This window comes from Phodopus roborovskii, unplaced genomic scaffold, assembly GCF_943737965.1.
Source record: "Phodopus roborovskii unplaced genomic scaffold, PHOROB, whole genome shotgun sequence".
NCBI classification, from domain to species: domain Eukaryota; kingdom Metazoa; phylum Chordata; class Mammalia; order Rodentia; family Cricetidae; genus Phodopus; species Phodopus roborovskii.
Genome location: NW_026126549.1, coordinates 23,215,304 through 23,238,045, shown reverse-complemented (window position 1 = coordinate 23,238,045; position 22,742 = coordinate 23,215,304). Strand labels below are relative to the sequence as shown.

General features: G+C 42.0%; 1 protein-coding gene across 1 annotated transcript; it reads right to left on the bottom strand.

The window, feature by feature from the left end:
- Positions 1–3,533: 3,533 nt before the first annotated feature.
- On the bottom strand, positions 3,534–9,907 carry St8sia3 (ST8 alpha-N-acetyl-neuraminide alpha-2,8-sialyltransferase 3). The gene is made up of 4 exons (XM_051200960.1): positions 9,642–9,907; positions 8,213–8,335; positions 5,560–6,117; positions 3,534–4,108 (listed from the first exon to the last, which is right to left on the bottom strand). The coding sequence occupies exons 1-4, from the start codon at positions 9,818–9,820 to the stop codon at positions 3,826–3,828; spliced, it is 1,143 nt and encodes a 380-aa protein (XP_051056917.1). The 5' UTR covers positions 9,821–9,907; the 3' UTR covers positions 3,534–3,825.
- Positions 9,908–22,742: the final 12,835 nt, after the last annotated feature.

Sequence of the window (22,742 nt, the reverse complement as noted above, 5' to 3'; positions counted from 1 at the left end):
CAGACTGCTGTGTACTGGGCAAGTATCTCCCCTGTTGCTGTGTACTTGGGCAGGTATATTTAGTAATCTTTTCCCCTTCTTCCCTTACACCCTTCTCCATTATGTTTGTACTCCAAAGATTCCTGACCCAAATTGTCTTCCTTTAAGTTTCTCTTCACTACTGATAAGGTTAAGATGTAAAATGTCTATGTAAATTTTGGGAAAAAAATCACTTAGTGTCTCTGCATCTCAACTTGCAGATTTGCCAGGTAAAGAAGGGCTAGGGAAGCTCAAAGGTTCATCTCTTTCTATGACTCCTGTTTACGTGGGGCTCTTGAGTTATTACCTGAGAGTTTGGTGTCTTGCCTGAAGTTAGAGAGCATGTACTTGTACTCATAGAATTTTTTGAAACATCAGTTTGTCTGGCCACTCACATTCATCTGCACTGATAGCCCTGGCACCAGGAGGCCGGGTGAGTGAGTGGGGTCTTCCTTTACACATCCTTGCTGTAGCCCATGGTCAGGTGTCTGATATTCAGGTCAGAGACAGATGGTACAGTGGTCATATTCATCATTGCCAGACACACAGAACTATGAAACACACTGCATTTTATAATGGTTAAAGTTGCTCAGCACAACAACATAGTCTACGAATACAGACCAATGGTAGAATATTTGTCTACCATGTGCAAGGACCTGGGTTTTATCCCCAGCTCCATATACTCATACACAAAGCCAAAATGTCTGGGTGTTGGAGGAAGTCATGAAAACCAGCTTTTGACTCTGTCTTCCCAAGATCCACATGACACTCAGAACAACAGATGAAACCAAAGGTCTAGCAATGAGCACGCAGCCAAGATTTTGTAGATTTCCTTTTTCTCCTCTGCAATTATTAGTCATTTCAGACATCGCTGGGGGCTTTATGGTGAAATTTATTCACATAGCTAATGGAATACTCTGTTCTAAGTAGCCAAAAAAATTAGAATGTTTCTATCAAAAGAATAAAATAACCAGACCAAACCAAGTGAAGTCAACATAGAAGGATAGGGGTATGATTGTATAACAGCATAGACCAATGACCTCTCTGCTCTGTCCACTGCACTTGAGTCTATATATAAGCCTGGGGACTGTGGCACCCTGGGTGCCTTTCTGATAAGGAAGCATTTCCATCATGACAGCAGTTATATAGGTTTACAGTTTGAAATAGTCTTGCAAAACAGAAAGATTTTGTAGGATCAGCTGATGGCTGCATTTCCAAATCACTGGAGCAGCAGGTCAAGGGTATGACAGATGGAAAAAAAAAAAAGCCAGAAAGGCCTTTACTATACAGTGAAAATTGTAATAAATATCTTGCCAACATTTTGCACCTAAGGATTCTACAACAGGAGGGATCTACATTGTAAAGGAATTTTTAAGAGTGTAAATTTATGATTAGATTAGGATATTTCTCAGATAATTTATTATTGTTATTGTTGTTATATTATAAAACAGAGCATGGGGATCATCTTGAGAAATCCTTCCCAGAGGCAGGGGTGAACTAGCCTCCAAGCCCTTCTGGGTCTGAGAAGTTCATTTCCTTACTATTTTGAACTCCTATTCAATTTATAGTAGAAATGACAGTAAAGGCAGGAAGGGCTTCTCAGTGTAAAGTTAGGGAGCACGGCTGTGGTAAGACTTAAAAAGTCTCCCCGAATTAAAAAGAAACAGAGCCCACACTATTCTGATGAGATCAAATTTAAATAGACTATCTTGCAATGATTAACTAGCTTTGGGGATTTTCTGGTCTTTTGGTACTTCATTTTGTCTAGTGCAGAGTCAGATTTTATATTTAGTAAGACCTAACGGGCAGGTTGAGATTAAAGCTCTGAATCAGAACTGGGTCTGGATAATCTTGGAATTAATATCCCTGGGCTGCAACCAAATGTACTAAGTACTCAGGAATAGTTGTCCAATCCTGATGATAACGAATGCAATTCTATCAGTAATCAGTCTCTCCATGTCCCAAACCCATCATGACTGGAGTGTAGGTGCATGGTGTCCCATGCTCTTTAAAATGATAGGGGACAGCCACAGTATGGTTTAAAGTGACAGGGGGTAGTCATGGTGTGGTTTAAAGGGACAGGGGACAACCATGGTGTTATTTGAAGTGACAGGACACAGTCATGGTATAGTTTTCATGCTCATGAAATTATTATTGAATTTTAAAGATTTCTTTTTAAAAAATAGCTTGTAATTTTAATTTTCTTATTATTCTGTGTATAGTTAGTGCTTCTTAATTTGAAATAGTTACCCTTAATTCCTCTCATCTAGTCGAATGATTGACAGTCACAGGGTGTAATATGTGCCATGGGTGGTATTGTGTTTGGATCCGAATGGTTTTCTTTCACTGATTGTATCTGGGTCAGATTTAGCTTCTCCCAAAGAACAATGCAGCTTCAGGACCAGGTAGTACACAAACGTAAGGACTGTGTGTCTCCTTATTGCACTTCTTTTTAGGCATGATTGTTTCTCCCCAGCAAGAGGCAGGGCACTGATGACTGAACTATAGCAAAGATTTTCAAAGGGATTTACAACACTGTAAGCAATATAGATGAGATTTCTGGAAAAGAATGGGCTGCTCCACTGGAACATATAACAAATGTGCTCTACAGGCACTTGGAGAGAGGAAAGACACTCTTATTAAAATTTAACCTCAACTTGGCTAGACTTTGGGTTGAATTGGAAGAACAAAGTGCTGCTCAGTGTAAAAGCTTGGGACGGGAGAAATGTTGTTTCTACTGATACAGCCGAAGCAATGTGAACAATGGCCAACTGATCTCAAATTCCAAAGGTTATTTAGGACCGAGTCTTGCCATTGCATAATGGCTTTTCCTTTTGAAATGCTCAATGTACAGGCACACAGACTTGATTTCAGTGGAAACAGAGAAGGGTATCTGTAGCCATCTCAAAGAAAGCAAGCAGGTCTAGATAGATGTTGGTGGGGGTGTCATAGAAAGGACCTGGCCTGACTAATGCTAACATTAGTCACACAGGGGTGTGAGCATATGCATATGCCACTCTACCAAGATAGACCACCCTTCTGTAGAAAAACATTATGGACAAGTGGGGACTTGATATGGATTATTTCCTATAGAATTCATCATGAAGGAAGTCATCATAATTTTTTCAGTTTGTCGCAAAACACCAAAGTTACCCAGAGCCTTGAACACATCAAGTACAGATGCAAACACATACAAGCAAAGCTAATCCAAAATTATTAAATTCAATGGTAGCAGGGCAACAGGAAGTGTGTGTGTGTGTGTGTGTGTGTAAGAGAGGGGGAGATGGAGAGAGAAAGACAGAGTGATGGAGAGAGAGAGAGAGAGAGAGAGAGAGAGAGAGAGAGAGAGAGAGAGAGAAGATATGCAACCTGCAAATCAGATTTTTTATTTTGAAGACGGATACCCCTGGCAAAAGAAATCCTGCTGAAGCTGGCCCAAACTCTCTGATTATGAGGAGTAGGGCTGAGGAGATGATAGCCATGAATAAGATGGCGGCAGCTCATTCACGTGGGAGTCAGTTTATTATTAAAATACAAACGTGGAACTATTTCAAGCCATTCTCTGTGCAGCATACGTCCCAATGCAATATCACCTTTACCAATCAAGTCTAACTCATGTGGTTTCAATGCACCTGTCCTAAGTCTGCTAAGACCATTCAAAGAGAGGTGCAGAAGAGAAGCCCATCCTTCCATGTACGTGGCTGACAAGCTTTGCCAGATTGTCTTTGGGGTTCTATTCTGGAGACTATTCAATTTGGTTTGGGGGCACTTTTAAAACAGCCATTTGGCACTTTCCATTTGGAGTTCTTAGGCACAGTGTGACAGAGTGAGCTTGGTGAGCCCTTCGCCATGCATTCGATACAGCAGCTGAAACTCAGCAGGCAGCTGGTGAGACTCCTGCCACTTGGTGGTAAATTTGGTTCCTTTTTTGTCATAGTAATGGTATGGAAGATCCTCCCTTGTGTTGGGGTCAAATCCAAAAGGCCAGAATCCATATAAGTGGATCTCTTCACAGACTGCAGATGCAAGAGTGTACATAAGAATACCTGTGCTCAGCCGTTTGGGTGACAAGTGTTTGTTTTTCCAGTACCTGGAGAATGATAAGTACAGGTAGATTCAGTGGCTGGTGCTGATGGTTTCAGTCAGATAAGTTAATAGGCAGGGCTGGGAGTGAGATTTGGCTAAACTATTTAGGTTTCATGGACAGATACACTTCCCAGTCCCATAACCTTGGCCTGTCCCCTTTTAAATAAGATTTAAAATGTCATAAAACACTGAACAAGAATATAGCAAAATAATGAAGTCAAAGATTTGGGGTAGAATGGTGGATGACCTGGGTTCTCTCCATTTTCAGTAGTGACTTTGGACTGTATTTAGCCATTAAACATTGGGGTCTAGGTCTATTATCTCTTACATTCTTGGAACCAGTACCAGTTTATGTATGTTACCATTGCTGAATTACTCATCATACACATTTTCTCAAAGAAAAGACCCCAGTTTGAACTATAAATAATACAATTACCATTCCTTTTGGAGACACATCAATTTTCTAGACCATGAGTTCTCTTTCAGTAGAAGCTCAACTAAACAGATCTTAAGTTTGGAAGATTTTAGGAAATAACAGGAAAGGACTATCTATTAGAGCATGCACATTTGGTTACCAGGTCTTCTAGAAACCACTCAAATTTGTAAGATCTGTGCTCTGGTGTGATGAATGGGTTCCTTACATAGGAGGGCATGGGAGTTAAGGCAATGCTTGGATGAGTCAAAGAAAAACAGTTCTACAACTAATCTTTCCTGGCTATACATTAGAATTATTTGAGCAGTTGGTAAAAACATACCAAGTGCGGGATCCTTGCCTCCCTCCCCACGTTGACTCTTTCAAGCTTACTCCAGGTAGTAGTATTGTATTTTAAAACTCTGATTTTTTTTATAATCAGCCAGAACTGAAAGTTACTGGATTAGATCAAAATGTTACATTTCCAGCCAGTCTCCTTGTCAAGCCATAATGCATATCACAGAGCTCCTTACATATACAAACATTTGATCACAAAATTATATTATGCCATTTATGATTCATCCGGGGGGGTGGTTCCTAACCTTGCAGATCTACAAACACCTAAACATCAAACAAAAAGGCTATTTTAAGTCGTTTTCCTTTTTAAATTGTTCTTTTCTTTAAAAAATTGCTTTGTATAATTCAGCCACTGGTGTTACCAGGATGGATGGATGGATATATAATATATGTATGTATGTATGTACAAGGGGATTTCCATGGCCATGCAATAAGAAGGGGACAGGAAAAATAAAAAGGGCTGAGTGACAAATAGTGCTTTCATTTAGCACTTGGTTACCAGTTAGGAATAAACTGAACTTTTTTAACTAGAATGATCCATTCATTCATTAAAAAGATAAGAGTTTTCCTCAAGAGCTAAACCAACCACCCATCTAGTGAACTGGATGGCTCCCATGCCCAAGAGATTACAATATTGATTTGCCATCTGGTGGAGGTATGAGTAAAATGTAATAAAATATACACACCTGTTGACATGTTGCATTATATTTCCAGGCCAAGCCAATTGTACCTTTAATTGACCTCTGTGTTCAACGAAAAAGTCAACCAGCGTTCTGGTTACGGTTGCAGAAGTATGGAAGAAAAATGCAGGGATCCAAAGAATGGCCCCATCAAGCTTTTTTAAACTGAGGAAGAAGTTGTTACGGTCCTGAATGGTTAAAAGATTGTTGTAATATTTTTCCAGGATGCTGGGGTTGAAGGTTGTGAGGTTGGTTTTCCTCCCAACATCCTTTTGGAAAGCTTCCGTAGGGGCAAAATTGCATCGAAAAACAAAATCTGATTTATCTATTTCTTGTCCACACTGACTCCCTGTCAAGATTCCACTGTTTCCAACCACAGCACAAACATTATAACGCTTATTCATAATGGGCGACACATCTGGGAGCAGTGAGCGGAAGTTATTGCTAATAGAGAAAACATATTTATGGCTGGAATAATCATAATGCATCAGTTGTCCAATCCGAACACTATTCTTGGTCAAAGAAAAATTTTTTATTACATCGACATGCTGAAGAATTTCTTGCCTAAAATAAAAAAGATTCATTAAATGCATTCCATTCAAAAGAACAAAGTTTCCATCTTATGCTTCTATTTAATTCAGACAAGAATCTTAAGCACATTCAATTCAAGTATGAGCATACATTCATATTTGTGGGCTTCAAAAGGAGGACTGTTTGTTTGCTTATATATAATGGACAGGCATGAACTATATCTCAGTCAAGTTCTGAATGGGATCTTTGGGTGTTAGTAAATTCAGTATATGATTTAGCTACTATTTCTTGTTATTCTGGTCTATTCTAAGAGTGTATTTGATTAGGGAGGAGGTAGATGCCAAACTATGTTAGAAAATATAGGAAGACAATTTACACAGGCTTCAAAGGACTCACATTAATGCACACAGATTGGTGACTTCAAGTTTGTAGCAAGGGACTACTTGTTTGCTATTGGAGTGTAGTGCTCAGGAATATGAAATACTGCAAGTGACCAAATAAATATGTAGATATGGGTCTATGCACAGTATAGTACTATCTATTATTAAAATATGGAGATGGGAGGAGCAGTGGGTATGGCTAAATACTTAATAGAAATGAGATGATAATCTCAATTCAGGTATGCTGAATAGTGAAGCATGGATCTATTTTTATGCTTCATTATGTGGAATTGCAATTTAGTATACTATAGCTAATTAAAAAATGCCATCAAAACCTGAAAAAACACGAGAAAAGTGATACTTAGGATTGCCTTCAGGTGGATTTCACATTGGGCTTTCTGTAAAATTGTCTCTTCTCAAGTCTCAGGACTTAAAATAGTCAAGAGACAGGTGATATGCTACTTTCTGTTTCACATTTTCCAGTGACTAGAAAGCAAACTGAAACACTCGTGCCTTCTGTTTAAACCACAGCAGGGAGAAAATAAATATTATCAAATTCTAGGACAATGCAGACTGATATAGTCACTTCAGTTTCCAGTTACCAGCACATTTTTAAAGTGGTTATAAAATCAACTTCCAACGATACTCTTAAAATTAATTACAGGCTTCCTAATAAATGGATTTAAGTGCAGGAAGTTTTGAGAAGGCAGAGTTCTTTTGATTGATAGACAGGGATACTCGGCCCAGTGTGGGAAAATACTGTACTCAAGTGTTTGGGGGACTGGTGTAAGGTGTTCTACCTTGAAATCTGTCTGTATTGTCTGCAAAATTAAATTTAAATGAAAATCCCAAAGACCAAAGCTGAAAAGCACTTCCTTCGGTTGGAATTAATGGTCACAAACTAGTTTACAATTAAGCATAAATACTTAAACAATGTTAATCATAATCTTATGATTATATCAATTTAAAAGTATTTTTCCTGAAACCATGTGTTTCTTTTGATTTTGTTAGTAGATTATAATTTTTCAAAAACTACAGTGACAATAAATGCCCGAGTAAACATACAGGTCCCTTACTGGTTTGTAAAGTATTACAACTCTAATGAATACACTAGATGGCTCACATTGCATTTAGTGGCATAACAATCCCACCAAAGGGATGGGGTGAGTCTATGGTTCTGATACCAGAATCACTGAGATTTAATTATTTCCTTCTTCTCTCCTCCCTAAAACAAAACCAAACATAAAGACAAAACTTCTTCGTGTATAAAAACAGGCTACTACAATTACTAAAGCTGCAGAGGCTTACTGAAAACAAACAAGCAAAACCCAAACAAAATCATGTGTTACATGCATCTATTTGGGCCCAAATCTTCACTAGCGATACAATAAGGTTTCATTATATTTTCTGTGTCTCAATAAGATTGCATAATTTCATTTTTTTTAAAAGTGGGGGTGGGGGATCATCTGCTTGCAATTACTTTTTTTTTTTTTTTTTTTAAATAGGCAACTGTGGGTGAGATGAGATGAGTCGTGGCTTCTTTCTTTTTCTCTTTTTCTTTCTTTTTTCTTTTCTTTTTTCTTTCTTTCTTTTTCTTTCTTTCTTTCTTTCTTTTTTTTTTTTTTTGGCCTGCTTTTGTTTGCTTTTTGGTGGTTTTGGATTTGTGTTTTGTGCTGTTTGTTTTATTGAGTTTCAAAGTGAAAAGCAACGACAACAACCACCAACCAACCTCTCTCTTCCTATCCTACCTTTGATGTAAAAACGCTGTCCGATTAAATTTCCACTTAGAAGGTTTCTCTTGGAGTTCGTGGGTGAGAGAATTCGTAATGGGCACAAATGACGGGTCTAGAAACTTCAGCGCAAACTGTGACCTAAAGAGGAGCGTGAGTTAGCTCAGGCGCTGGATACAGCAAGGGGAAGCCAGAGAGCAGTGAGTGAGACAGACAGCTCCAACCACAACCGGAAGGGGCAGCTGGCACACGGGCAGGCCCACCGCACAGCCCCTCTGTTTTGGCACATTCTGTGCTTTTACACACACCCGGAAGAAAGGAAGAAAAGGGGAAACTCTCCCTCATTGTCCAGTCCTCAGGGTGTAGGAGAGACCATAAAAAGATGGCGGTCACGCAGACAGCCAGGGTCGGAGCCCGGTGCCGGGCTGCTGTCCGCGGCGAAGCAAGGTACTTTGAGTCAGCACCGCGGACAGCAGCCTACTCCGGCCCGACCCAACCACCCGCCCCTAGAATTGATTTTTGGAGAAAGGGCTTAGGAAATTCGAGACTCCGGAGAAAGGGGTGGGGGTGGGGGTTCCAGCCTTAACCTTTTCCTTCCCAAGCCCGAGTCTGATTGCACCCTCAGCCCTTAGCTGGAGATCCCCCAAGGGACGCCTGCAGCCGGGCTCTTCTGTCCAGGCCTGGCTTCTTCAGGTTCCACATCCTTGGCCCAGCTTGGCCCACAGGGTCAGCTTGTGGTTTCCACCCTCCCATCAGGAGGCGGTGTGGGGAGAGCTCCTGGCGGGCACAGGTACGGGTGGGGCTCCCGAAGAGCTGTGCCCAAGCTGCGCCCCGCGGTGACTTCGACCAGGCAAGGGTGGGCGGCCCTCAGCATAAGGCTTGCTTCCCGCAGGGGCCGAGGAATTGCAGAAATCCAGGAAAGGAGGAGGAGGGTGGCAGCGGGGGGGGGGGGGGGGGAAGGGTCGAGGAAAAAGCCCTAGGGGCTTCAAGAGAATAAACCTGCGCATCATTAGATGAGAAAGGGGAGGAGGGGAGGGGTGTGAGAGCAGTTGGCGCCTGCGCCATTAAATCGCCCCGCCAGGCCTTCGGAGCCCTCCGCTAGTGCACAGCCAGGGCACCCACCTCCTGCCTTGCCCATCTCAGGGTCCAACACCTCCTCCCGCCGTCCAAACACCGCCTCTCACTTTACCATCAACACCCCAGTTTTGCAACGGGTGGGGGGGGAGGGGGTACAGAGGAATAATAAGAGAAATTCAATCACATCGATTAGGACAAAGGCTTTTAAAGGGGCTTTGGATTAAAAAATAAAGTAGAGAAGGAAGGGAGAAGCAGAAACAGGAAAGGACCACGCAGTTACCGAGAAGCCTAAACACCCTTTCTTACTGTCCCCCAAACACACCACCCACCCGAGATACCCGAGGGCGCTCAAACAGGGGCCCACACTCACCGGAATCCCGCGTGGAACATGTACATTCGGGGCGCCCCCGGGCTGGCGTACTTGGGAGTGGTGAAGATATTCTCCTTTTTCAGGGACACGTAGCTGATAAGCGATAAAATCAGCAGGGCCACGCTGAGCATGACCAGCCCTAGCACACTGGCGACTCGGGCCATTTTGCAATTTCTCATCCCGTGCTAGGCTGGATTCAGGGAAACAGGGGAAATCGGTCCATTGAGCGGCTAGCAGCCCTGCTGGCGTGTGAGTGTGTGCGTGCGTGTGTGCTCGCGGGCGCATGTGAGTGTGTGTGGCGGGGGAGGGGGGCCCAGGCTGTTGAGGTGCGGAGGACAGGGGGTGGGGAAAGACCTGGAACCCCGGGAGAAGTGGGAGCCGCCCCCACCCCACCCCGGGGGCAGGGGCCAGACTGGCCCGGAACTGAGCAGGAAGATGGAGGGTCTGCGAGGCGGCGGGGCGACGGAGCACGCCGAGCAGTGCGCCTCCGGTTGCCGGCTCAGGCTCCCCCGCGCGTTTCCAGCGAGGTTGCCATCTCCGCTGCCGCCTGCAAGATAAATGTGATTGGAATAGTGTTACAGTTCGATCTAAGCACAGGATTTAATTAATGAACTCTAATCTCCTAAATAACCAGGAGGAGGGGTGCAGGGGAAGAAGGGCAGAGGGGAAGCTGGGGGTGGAGAAAGGAGGCTGTGAGGCTGGAGCCCACTCCAATGGCCTCCAGAACCCCCGCTAAGGGTACAGTCGAGTAGGTGGCTGTCAGGAGACTGATGGCCAAACTTAGTTTAATGAGCCATTCATTACTTTATAAAATACATCACGAAATAAGACGATAAATAACCTGACTTGTTACTGTGGAGGATAAACACCAGCTGGGTACGTCTGGGAGATGCAATGAGGATGTTTTTTTAGGAAGGCAAACGTTTAAAGGCTTTCTCATCTCCATCAGGCATCATCCCTAGTCCCACAGTAGGCACCTGCTGCAGCATCCTTGCAGGAAAGATCCAAGTGACAGCTGGGCCAGCCTGCCCTGGGAACATTTAAGAACACTTTAGAAGGTCTCAACATGCTCCTTCTTGTAGACTTAACCCATGAAGGACGGGAAAGGCCTAGGAAAGTTATACATAAGTGTGGAAGGTTTGTCTCTCTGTCCCTCATGCGCTTTTCAGTGCTTGCTCTATGTAGCCCAGCAGCAGACTTGGAACATTTAGGTTGCACTGACTTACTATGGCTCACTCTTGGGACTTATCCCTAGGCCAACCTTCTGGATAGGGGGCCTAAGGCCCCCAGAAACCAGGGTCATTAAAAATGCACAAAATGACGTTTGCATAAGCTCAAGACTCAGGTAGGAGAGGCTTGCCTGGAGGGTGGTAGGAAAATTCATTTTGTGATGCTTGACCATATTGTTTTATCACATGCTGACTATATTAATACTCATTAGAAATGCAAATCCACTCACTTTTAGTCACACTCAGAGGCAGCTCACGTATTTCTTCAGCTTTGCTATTTGCTGTGAGATTATGGTCTCCCACTCTGGCTTTACTAGAGATTTGGTCATCCTTGTACTGGTCAATAAGCACTATTGAAAGAAGGTCAAGGTTAGAAGTTGGCCTTTGAGAGCTGTGGTGGTTTGAAAGAAAATGGTCCCCAAAGGTAGTGGCACTATTAGGAGGTGTGGCCTTGTTGGAGTAGTTGCGGTCTTGTTGGAGGAAGTGTGTCATTGTGAAGGCAGGCTTTGTAATCTCATATATGATCAAGTGATGGCCACTGTATCATACCTCTTCCTGTTGCCTGCAGATCTAGATATAAGAGCCCTCAGCTCTTTCTTCAGCACCATGTCTGCCTGCATGCTGCCTTACTTCCTGCCATGATAATGGACTAAACCTCTGAAATGTAAGCCAGCCCCAATTAAACGTTTTCCTTTTTAAGAGTTGTCTTGGTCATGGTGTCTTTTCACAGCAATAGAAACCCTAAGACAAGAGTCTTTTCCATAAAGCAAGTTGAGATTGCTTCAAGAGACTTTTTCCCCGTGCTTCTTGCCTTTATGAAGGTGGGATCATTCAGTGGTATGTACTGCCTTAGGGACTGTAAAATCACAAAAAAAAAAAAAAAAAAAAAAAAAAAAAAAAAAAAAAAAGGGAGGGCTCTTGGGTTGTGAGTTCCTGCAAAGCAAGGACCTCTGGTACTGTCGAATCTTGAGGGAATGTAGTTAAATGTTTGAAAATCAGGTAAGATCTCTTATCAAGTACATGTCTGGCTGTGGTCAGCAACACACAGGATACTGTTGCCAGCAACAAAGAAGACCATCTAGTTCCCACTAAAGATGCTTATACCAAGATATGAGGATATGGGTCAACAAGACACAGGTAATCTTTTCCTCAAGGATTTTTTTGTTACTTAAGATTCAGGGGCTCAGGGGATGGCTCAGTTGGTGAATTGCCTGCCACTCAAGTGCAAGGGCCTGAGTCTAGATCTCTAGCACTCACATAAAAGCTAGGTGCTGCTGTCCTGCTAAGCAGGAAGGGAGGGAGGAAAACAAGGAGGCACATGGCTCATTGGGCAGCTATTTAAGCCAATGGGTTAATGCTGGGTTTAGTGAGAGAGACAGTCTCAAAAACTAAAATAGTAAATGATTGAAGATGACACCTGATGCCAACCTCTGCAATTTATACGCATGAACAATACATGCATGAACACTCACATGTGCTTATACCCACATGAACACATGTATACATACACAGTTTTAGAAAAGTATTGTGTACTTAATGTATGTTGCTTTTGTGTTGTTATGAACAGAACACCAGACAGAAACAACTAGAGAAAGGAAAGGCTTCTCTTGACTCACTGATCAGGTTTCAGTCCCCTATGGTGGGGAAGATTTGGGCAGGTTCATGTCTTAGAGGTGCTTTGATTCAATGCAGACCAGGAATCAAAGAACTCTGCATAATATGAAAAGTAAACAACCCAGAGATGGATATTGGGATTTAAGCTTCAAACTGAAGATAAGAAAAGCAAAGTAGCAGGCACTAGCTCTTACCTTTAGTTCAAGCTGAAAGGGCTGATCTACAAGCTCTTCACCAAGTCTCAAATTGCTGCCTCTCCTCAATGTGGCTGGAGAGAACCCAGAAACTATCTCAGAAATGTCTGAGACACTGAACTTCTGTCTTTTATATACCTCTCTAGGGCTTGATTAAAGGCATGTGATCCCCAGTGCTGAGATAACCTTCGTGTGAGCTGTTTCTCTTTAGGACTGGATCAATTTTGAGTAGTTCAGTGTGGCCTTGAACTAACAGAGATCTGACTACCTCTACTGGCTACCTCTACCTCCCAAGCAGTGAAATTGAAGTTGTGTACCACCACTTCCTGATCTCTATATCTGCTGGTTGACTTTGCTTTCTGAATCCTCAGACAAGCTTTAATAAATCATAAATAATAGATCACCACACATCTGAGCTCAGAACCAGTCTATAATCTTCAAAATCCAGCACTCAAACCCACTTCTACCAGCCAGGTCTCCATCCCAAAGTTTCTCCAGCACTGTCAAGTGGACAAGAGTTCAAAACCAGGCAGTAGGGGGGCATTTCAGAGTGAAATGATGACACCTGAATAGGATGAAGAAATCATAATTCTAAATAATCACTCTAGTATTTTTAAGAGAGGATTGTATGGGTATAAAATGCTGAAAGCACCTTGATCTAATGAGCAATCCAGAAATTCCATATGCTGGAAAAACACTTACTGAATTTGGGGAGTCTTGACAGGGAGGTGGCTGGGGAGGGGGCAGAACCACACCTGACTTCAGAGCTGCCTCTGGCTTCCGTGTGATTTATGGCATTGGTTGAGTTACTAGCTTCTCTGTGCTTCAAGCTGTTCGTTAGCAGAACTAAGAGAAAACATGCCAGGGATTAGAGTGAGATCAAACACCTTTGCCTGAATTGTGGTTATTAAATATGAGTGAAACAAATGGGACAAGGTTTTTAACACCTTTCTTTAACCTCTAAGTGTCCTGTCACAGAATTCGCAGGGAAGGATATATCAGATGAGAGGTAATTTCCCGTAGAAAATGGTAAAAATCAAGAAACTCCCTTTTACTCGATGAAACATTCCTGGGACATAGGAGAGCAATTCACTCTGCCTAGATTGAAAGGTTGTTTTAGGTGTCAGGTGTGGTGGCACACACCTTTAATCCCAGCACTTGGGAGGCAGAAGCATAAGGATCTCTGTGAGTTTAAGGTCAGTCTGGTCTATGTAGTGAGAGCTCCAGGACAGCCAGAATGTAGAGAGACCCCATCACAACAAATAAGCAAACAAACAAGCAAAAAAGAAAAATAGCTACAAACAAATTGGAGAGATGGCTCACCAGCTAAGCACTTATTTATTGCTCTCTGGGTGACATAGATTCAACTCCCAGAACCCACATGGCTGTTCACAACTATCTGTAATTTAAGTTCAGTGTCCCTCTTCTGGTGTCTGCTGGCACTGCACACATGTGGCTTACATACGTACATGCAGATAAACACACACATGAAATTTTAAAAGTTCCATTACTTCTGCTCAGCAGAGCTCTGGACCCCTTCTAGTTATGAAGGCGGAACTTCAGGGAACAACTGCAGCTCCTGGGTACAGGGTTTTTCAAGTCTAGGATTGTAGCTTTTTATTAATCTAAAAATAATTAACACTTACAAAAAATGCCTATCAAGGTTTTAAAAATTCACTTTGGAAATCATCTGTTTGGAAGTAAAGGGGCAAAGAAAAGAAATAAAGAATACTTGGGCTTTAAACTTTTCCAGGGGAGTGGTTACTTTGGACAGAGTACTGACTTCCTCTTGCCCACATTTTGCAAACATGACTTTACTATTCTGTGTCTCTTCGCCAAGTGTGAATTCCAGGTACCAAGCTCTTGGGAAGCATTGAAAAGATGATACTTTTTATTACAAATATCAGTACTCATTCATTTGTTTGTTTGTTTCTGTTTTCTTTAGTCAGTTCACTAGATAAAATGCATTGGTTATTTATAGTCATGCTGGACAGGGTGATTTCGTGATGCTGACCATCTCGTGGAGGGGAGGATGAACACGTGAAGAAGTGCTCTGTAGAAAGCTGGACCACTGTGAACTCATGAGAGAATGTGGTGTTGATCTATGTCTGCATAAGATCAGTGGAGTTCTATACCAGGCACCCTTTGGGTTGGATTTGACATACATACATACATACATACATACATACATATATGCTTTGCCTGCATGTGTATATATTACATGTGCCTTGTGTGTGTAGCATTTGTGGAGGCCAGATGAGGGTGTCAGATCCCCTGGGACTGGAGTTGCAGCCAGTTGTAAGCTGCCATGTGGGTTCTGGAAGTAAAACCCCAGTCCTATGGAAGAGCAGCTTATGTTCTTAATCACTGAGCCAGCTCTTGAGCCCCTTGGGTTGGGTTTTAAAGGGTAAGTAGAACTCATCCAGTGAAGGAGTTTAAAAGGGGACCCCCAGCTGTGTGTGGTGGTGTACACCTTTTATTCCAGCAGAGGCAGGTGGATATCTATGAGTTTGGGGCCATCTTGGTCTACAAATTGAACTTCAGGCTAGCCAGAGGAGACAGAAAGGCACCCCAGATAAAGGGAGATGAGGAAGGCAGGAAAGATTATGGTAGGCCATGGGAACAGCAAGAGACATGAGACAGGTACCCCAAAAGAAGAGCCTAGAAAAGGAGTCAAGGTCAGGTGAAGGACATAGGGGGTACACTAACTTGACAGAAACCCTTTATAGAGCAGGGATGTTCAGAAATGTGCAAAGCTCGCATACAGCAATGATTGTGGTTTCCTCTTCGTGGGTAGAGATGCAGCTGGACACAGGACTGTGGGACAGTGTATACTGCTGCCCATGCAGATGCCCATGGATGTGCTCATGACTCTGTAGCCTTTCAACACATCAGAAGCTTCAGTGTATTTTTATTTGCCAGTAAACAAGTGCATATTTCCATTATGGAGAAGTTGACTTCCTGGATGGTTAGCGACTGTACCCAGATGTCACAGAGACCGCAGTGCAGGGGACTCAGAAAGAGTCTACTGGGAAATTGCTCTCTGTAAGTGTGATTGGAACTCTTTCTCCTTGCTACTGACTGACATCTTGGTTTCTAATAAGTCTAGCAGTGGCTGCAGAGGAAGGTTCTTGGGGTCCCCCGGGTTTTCAACTCTTATTTTTCCCTAAAGGTAAGCACTATATGAATTAATTGGTAGGAAAAGTCACTGAGGTCAAAGAATGTGTCCCAAAAGCTCTAGGATGAATAGAGCTTAGACAGATACATGAGGTTCTCAGAGATGGGATGGTAAGAGAGGGTAGTGCTGGCATGAACAGCTGTGCTGAGCTAAAGTGTGTATGTAGGAAAACAAAGGCTTGGTGGGGGGGCAAGGAGCAGATGGGTTACTTTGGGGTAAGCAAGACTTAAGCATAACCACTTTTTGTTCATTGTGTCAGTTACTACAAAGGAGGTACATACAACTGTCTTTACCTCATGGATGAAAAAAAAAATGGATCTTAAAAGAGGTTAAGAGCTGGGTATGGTGGCATGCTCCCATAATCTTGGCACTTGGGAGGCTCAGTCAGGAGGATCATAGGTTTGAGGCTAGCCTGAGCTATAAGGTAAGGTCCTTTGTTAACAAAAACATAGGCCAGAGGTTTAAGAATTCCTCAAGGTAAAATCCCTCTGGCTATGAAGGCCACTTTTCCTGCTAGACCAAACAGTTTATAACTAAGTCCTAGGACAGATGGAGGTTTAGAAATTTGAGCAGCCCAGGGAAGCTGAAAACAGGGACTAGTGTTTTTTTTTTCCTATTACCATCCATGATGATGAAGATGATGAATCTGGTGATTCATCTAACATTTCTGTCTCACTGTGTGTGGAGTGTGGTACTAGGTGTTTCCATTATTGAGCTTGTTCAATCTTTGCTCATTCCTTGGAGAACACACAGAAGGACCCTGATTTATCCTAGTTCAACTTACAAGTTTCAACTTTACAATGGCACAGGAATGACATGGATTCAACAGGAAGGCATAGTAAGTGCTGATTTGTTTTTGAGCCTGGCCTTCCTTAGTGACAAGCGAGAGTCACAGCTTCTAGTCAAACACACAGTCATAGAGTGAACAGCTGAGACATCTAATAAACCACAGGTGATAGTCAACTCTTTATTCTAAAATAAGCTTCATATTGGTTAATTTTACCACAACAGAGGCTAATGATGACATTCTGATTGCATTTGAGGTAGGCTAGACTAGGCTATGATGCTTGGTGTATGAACACTTTCAATACATCTAAATCCATGATAATTTCATTGCTTGAGTTTATAGGAATATAATCCTATTATAACCCAGGAGTTCCTATAATGACTTCCACCATTTTTAAGAAGGAAGATCCAAATCTCAGAGAGTAAAACCTTGCCTGTTAGTGTGCTCCAGAAGGGATTTGTGATCCCAGAGCCCAGAGGAGGAGAGTAAATTGTCTTAGTTATGGCATGCCCAGGTTCTTGAGGGAAGAGAGATACAGAAGCAACTTTGCAAGGATGAAAGAAGTCAAGAGAGAACCAAAATTCTCTCCCTCTGTGGCCTGTTCTGGGGCAGGGAGAAGGCAAAGTGGGGCTGGAATTTGAGCTAACTATCTTGTGGTTGACTGGAAAGAGTATCTTCTATTTATTCACCCAGTCCTTGCCAACACAGCACCCAAGGCTCAGAGCTCAGTGCAGAAAGCAACTGGAAGCCTTCTGCCTGACTACATGCTGGAAGGCCAGCCAGGGGAAATGCTGGTGTCCTGGACTGAGAACCGAGATGGATCACAGATCCCTGGAATGTGTGAGCTGTCTGAATTGCCTAAGAGGCCATCAGTAATGAAATCAAGTAATCACACTAAATGAGGTTAACATTAATACATCACATGTACACAACAATACATACACATATATGCAACAAAGGAAGGGTGGACAATGGGCAGGAAAGCTTCCTCCCACTCCCAGGGTCTCAGTCAACTCCCTAGTGACCTCCCTAGGAACAGTCAACCACTGGTTCTCTGGATATGCTCTGTGCAATCCATCTGAGGCACATGAGACATATCTGCTTTACACAGGTAAATGCTGAGATCCATTTAAATTATTCTTGTTTCAATACTTGTTTTTTGTCTATCTCTCTGCAAAGACCTTTTACATAGCTTTTAACATTTCAGATGTTTTTGGTGATTACATTTTCTGGGAGCCAAGGAACTACTCATTTTGTGCCTGTAGACAAATACTTTCCTGAAAACTCAGAAGGGTCTCTGTGAAAGGAATAGAACTTCACAGTCTTCTTTCTTCATTGAATAAATAACATATATTTGAGTTGTCTTAAGGCTGGAATTTTTTTTCTTTCTAGTCCCTGGGAAATGGTTTGGAAGGAGCTATTATGTTCAATTGTGATAATTTCTCAGTGATAATTGCACAGTTTCGACTTTTTAAATATTTGCAGTGATTACTTTTTATTTTGGAAGCCAAGTTATTATATTTGGAGAAACTACTTGAAAAATAATCTTACAGTTAAGTCTCAAGCTATTCAGTTGTTTATTATGTCTCTTTATCACAATGACTAAGGGCATAGAAAATCTCCCACCATTAAAGCGCTGAAGCAATACCAAGAGAGACTGGGAGAGGGCGGAGTTTAAAAAGAAATCTAATCTTTCCTTTCATCTTGAGTTTTTGAATAGTTTTTTTTTTTTTTTTTTTTTTTTTTTTTTTTTTTTTTTCTTTGTGCTTCTGAAACTGTAATCATCAACAACATGTCTTTGAGGACAGGAGAAAGAAACAACCATTTTGTTTGTCTGTTATTATAACAGTATAAAAGTGGTAAAATTTCCATGTAATTTTGAAAAGTGTGCTGCTATTTGGTGGTTTATTGATGAGTGCTGCTTCCTCTGAGAAGACAATAGGAATTGTTGGAGATGAACTGCCAAGCATCCCCTTCCTTGGGCTTGGGATATCATGATAAACACATACCCATTGCTGAGTTTTCTTGTATTCTGTGCCCAAGGGACTCAAAGGTTAAAGACCACCACACTTCCTTATATTAAGATATTCAGTCTCAGTAATAGCAAGACAAATGAACTATGGCATCTTTTATTTGGTGGACTTGCCATTGCATTTATAGTGGTTCTAAAAAAGATACTATTTTTAAGAAATTACTTTTCATAGATGGGGAAAGACATCTGTGGAGGTCAGCTAACTTCTTCAAGGTCCCAGCAACTATTTACCTGATTATTTATTTACTTAATTTTGAGACAGAATTTCATGTAATTTAGGCTGGGTTCCAACTCTGTTTATATCTAGTGACCTTGAACTCCTGAGCTTCTTGCCTCTGCCACCTTAGAATGACTACAGAATTATTCCTTTTTCACCAAACTTGCTTGCCTTCCATGTGAGAATTCTAAACTACAGACACTGGAATATGAAAGGTGCTTCTTTAATGTGCATGTTTTCATTAGGCAAGAAGCCAAGGATGAATTTTCTAGAGAGATTCTGGTCTGGTCACCTTCTGTAAGACAAACCTTCCCCCAAGGATCAATGAACAAGACAGGTGACTCCTGTATGGATAAGAATGCCCATGGAAATATGAAAAGTGTCTATTATGGCTTTGTTAAAAAATCCTATTGCTTTATCATCTTACATGGGAAAAAATCCAAGTCTTGTGGGATGAAGGAGTGGCTGGCCTTGGGGCTCTGTACTTCTGTCTGAGAAGGCAGAGGAGGTGTGGGCAGATCAAGAATGCATTAGTGCCTTCTCCCTGATAGTAACCAGAGTAGAGCAGACACAGCCAACTAGCGAAAGGAGCTGATCTTCCCCCAGGTACTTACGCTGGTTACCTGATACCTGTCTTAACTCCTAGTTGAGACTTGATCCATCTTTCCTTTTTTTCCCCTCTGAACTCAAGTTGTTAGTGATAAAGAAGTTTAAGCATTAGGTATGCTGTATCTTTGACAAAGAACTATACTTGCTATTATTTTTCTATATAAGGACAGCATGAAAACAAAAGAAAGATGCAACCCAACTCTGAACACCTCTAGTCATGTATGATTGAAGAGAACCTCTGTGGGGCCTCTGTAACCACCAGAGCAGGTGTTACTGTTCACTCAGGTAACTGGGAGGGCTTCTGCTCTGGTTATTGCAGATCCAACATGGTGTCTTGTATATAGGTGGCATGTCTGGTACTCGGAGAGACCTGGAGGTGGTCACTGAATTCTGATGATGCTTTTGGCTCAGAGCTGGGGTACTCTTTTATCTTCTGCCTGGGGAATTAGACTTCTCTGACTTGTTGCACTGCCTGCCGCCCCAGATGTCCCCCAGTCTCTGCCTTCCCCTTTCTCTATAAGCACAACACTGAACTAAATGAGAACCACATAACATTTAACTTACGTTTTTAAACTTTTACAGTGGTAACGCTTTTGCTCTTTTTAGTTTTATGTTAGAAGGCTGGTCTATTTAGCAATTGTAAGCAGGATTTGCTAGACTCTGGAAAGTGCATCTATTATAGATTGGGTACAAGTCTAGCTGAGAAAAAGCAAGAGTTGCAAACAGCATTAGACCTTCAGATAGTAGCTGTGAGCACTTATCAAAGGATACCGTCTTAGTGAGCTCAGTGTGGAAGGGGATGCTGGTTCCTCGAAGGTCTTTACAGTTGATAATCACTATCTTTAGGGCCATCTTCAGGGAAAAGAAACTGACAGCCATATAAATCTTACATTTTTATAGCACTTCAATCCTTTATTTTTTTCAAAGTGCTCTCACATCTATTATCCCATCTTGACCTCCCAAGGAAACTGTGAGTTGGGCACAGCTAGCATTTTCATCCTGATTTCACATATAAGACACAAAAGGTTAAGTCACACAGTAAGACAGGAGTCAGGCTAAACATCCATGCCCAATGTTAAGACTGCTAGCTAGTGTCTCTACTGAAAAACTCCTTTCTCTGTTCCTTCTCTGTTCTCTACTACTCTTCCAGAATTGCTGGCTTTTTAACAAATATCTCAAATTTCCTTCAGTTAAATTTTAAATTGATGGATAAAACTGTCACACATTTATTCTGTACTCCACAATGTTTTAAAATTTGTGCATATTGTAGAATAGCTAACTGGTCTACTAAACAGATGCATACCTCTTTCTTTTTTGAATATCCTGGGTTTAAGAGGATGGCACAACTAAAAGATGGCATGACTCTTTTTCTTTAAAGCAGTTCTCAACTTTACTTACACTGAACCTAGACCTGTGAAAAATATCACATAAGCCAACATCATAGCACCAGCTCAATTGAGCCAGATGCTAGGGACATTTCCTAGGTATTCATGTGCTTTTGGTGATTCATATGCTCAGTGAAGATAGAAATCCTGTTAGGAGCTCATCAACAGCAGCCCAATGTTAAAGTCTATGGCTTTTCCTCAGATTTATTAGATTCACTTTTCTTTTTGGCTTCTAGGAAATGACAATCAGCTGATTCCCTGATGACATTTCCTCTTTCTTATCTTTTTGCCTACCTCTTTTTTCTCCCCTGCCAAGTTCTCTTTATGTAGTCCTAGCTGTTCTGGAGCTTGCTATGTAGACAAGGCTGGGCTTGACTTCACAGAGATCCTCCAGTCTTCCCCTGTTTAAAGGCATGCACCACCACACCTGGTTTGTTCCTCCCACCACCACGCCCAACTCATTCTTCTTCTTTGTTCATTATTTTTTAATTTGTTTTTAACTTTTCTGAGGCAGGATCTTATGTCTCCCAGGTTGGTCTTTGATTTTCTGTGTAGAAAAGGATGACTTTGAACCACTGAACCTCCTGTCTCTAGTTCCTATGCATTGGGATTACAGGTACAGATTAACATCCCAGTTTGTTCTATTCTGAGCACAACACTCTAGTGCATGCTAGGCAAACACTATTGATTTAGCTACATCAACAGTCCCTCAGCCTTGCTCTTTGTACTAAATAGTCATACAAAGAAGAGGGAATTATTGATGTCATTGTGAAAAATCTCGTTTATGTGCAAAGGCTTGGACAGTGGAGTGTAAACTGTGCAGAGTAGAGGCTGCATCTTCAGAAATTACTACAGTGACATGCACACATTCAATAAATGGATGGCCACATCTCAGGGACCACTTCTCACCTCCGTGAAGTCCTAGCCTGTACTGCAGACCTTTCTGTCCAACAGCATCTTTCAGTTGTGCCAACATCTTAGACACAGGCCATTCAAAATTGGTCACACCAGTTTCTTTCCTCCTACAGCATAATTTTCAAATTAAATGAAATTAATAATATGAGTGTTTTGCCTACATGTATGCCAGTGCACTGTGTGTATGCAGTGCACATGGAAGCCGGAAGAGGGTATCAGAAGTTTTAGGATTGAAGTTACAGAGGGTTGAGTTCTGCCATGTGGGTTACTGGGAATTGAACTGGTCCTGTGGGAGAGCAGTCATTGACAACTGAGCCACCTCTCTATCTCCACAGAGCTCTTTTAAATGTTGGCATCCACATGTCTACTTATGTGAGCCTCAACTTGATCAGCTTTGAGTCTCCTCTCTATTCTCCCTTACATTGTGATATTTCAACTTAGCTGACCCTATGCCTGTGGCCTCTGATAGACTATTTGGGCAGTGACTGGGCCAGGGTGTGTCCATACACTTATTGTCCAGTTGTTGTTATAGGCTCTCAGTTCTCTTTGGAACATGGAACGAAGGCTTGGAGAGTTTATGTTGGTAGCTATACAAGAGTATCTTCTGAACCTGCTTTCTTGGACACCAGTAACTTGCTAGATTCACACTTCGGGCCCCACAAATCTTTTAAAGAAATTAAGCTTTTCCCAGGCATTTCAACATGAGATTATGTCTATTTACAGTCATATTACTGTTAATAGTACTAATATTTCTTGTCTTAAAAATGTAATTTTCATTTGCTTCATGTCTCTGTGACTTCCTCCACACCCCTCTCATTTTTGCTTTAGAAGCAGTGGCTCTATGTAACTCAGTGTGGCCTTGACCTGGTAAACCCTTTTGCTTTACTAATATGCCTGGCTTGCTTCCTTATTCCTCTTCCTCCTCCTATTTTGAGACAGAG

Bases quoted from the DNA above. Each gene is read 5' to 3' on its own strand.
- St8sia3 (XM_051200960.1), bottom strand. From the start codon at position 9,820: ATGAGAAATTGCAAAATGGCCCGAGTCGCCAGTGTGCTAGGGCTGGTC. The intron at 8,336-9,641 runs GTGAGTGTGGGC...GCTCCTCTTTAG, and splicing joins ATGTTCCACGCGGGATTCCG to GTCACAGTTTGCGCTGAAGT. The intron at 6,118-8,212 runs GTAGGATAGGAA...TTTTTATTTTAG, and splicing joins ACAGCGTTTTTACATCAAAG to GCAAGAAATTCTTCAGCATG.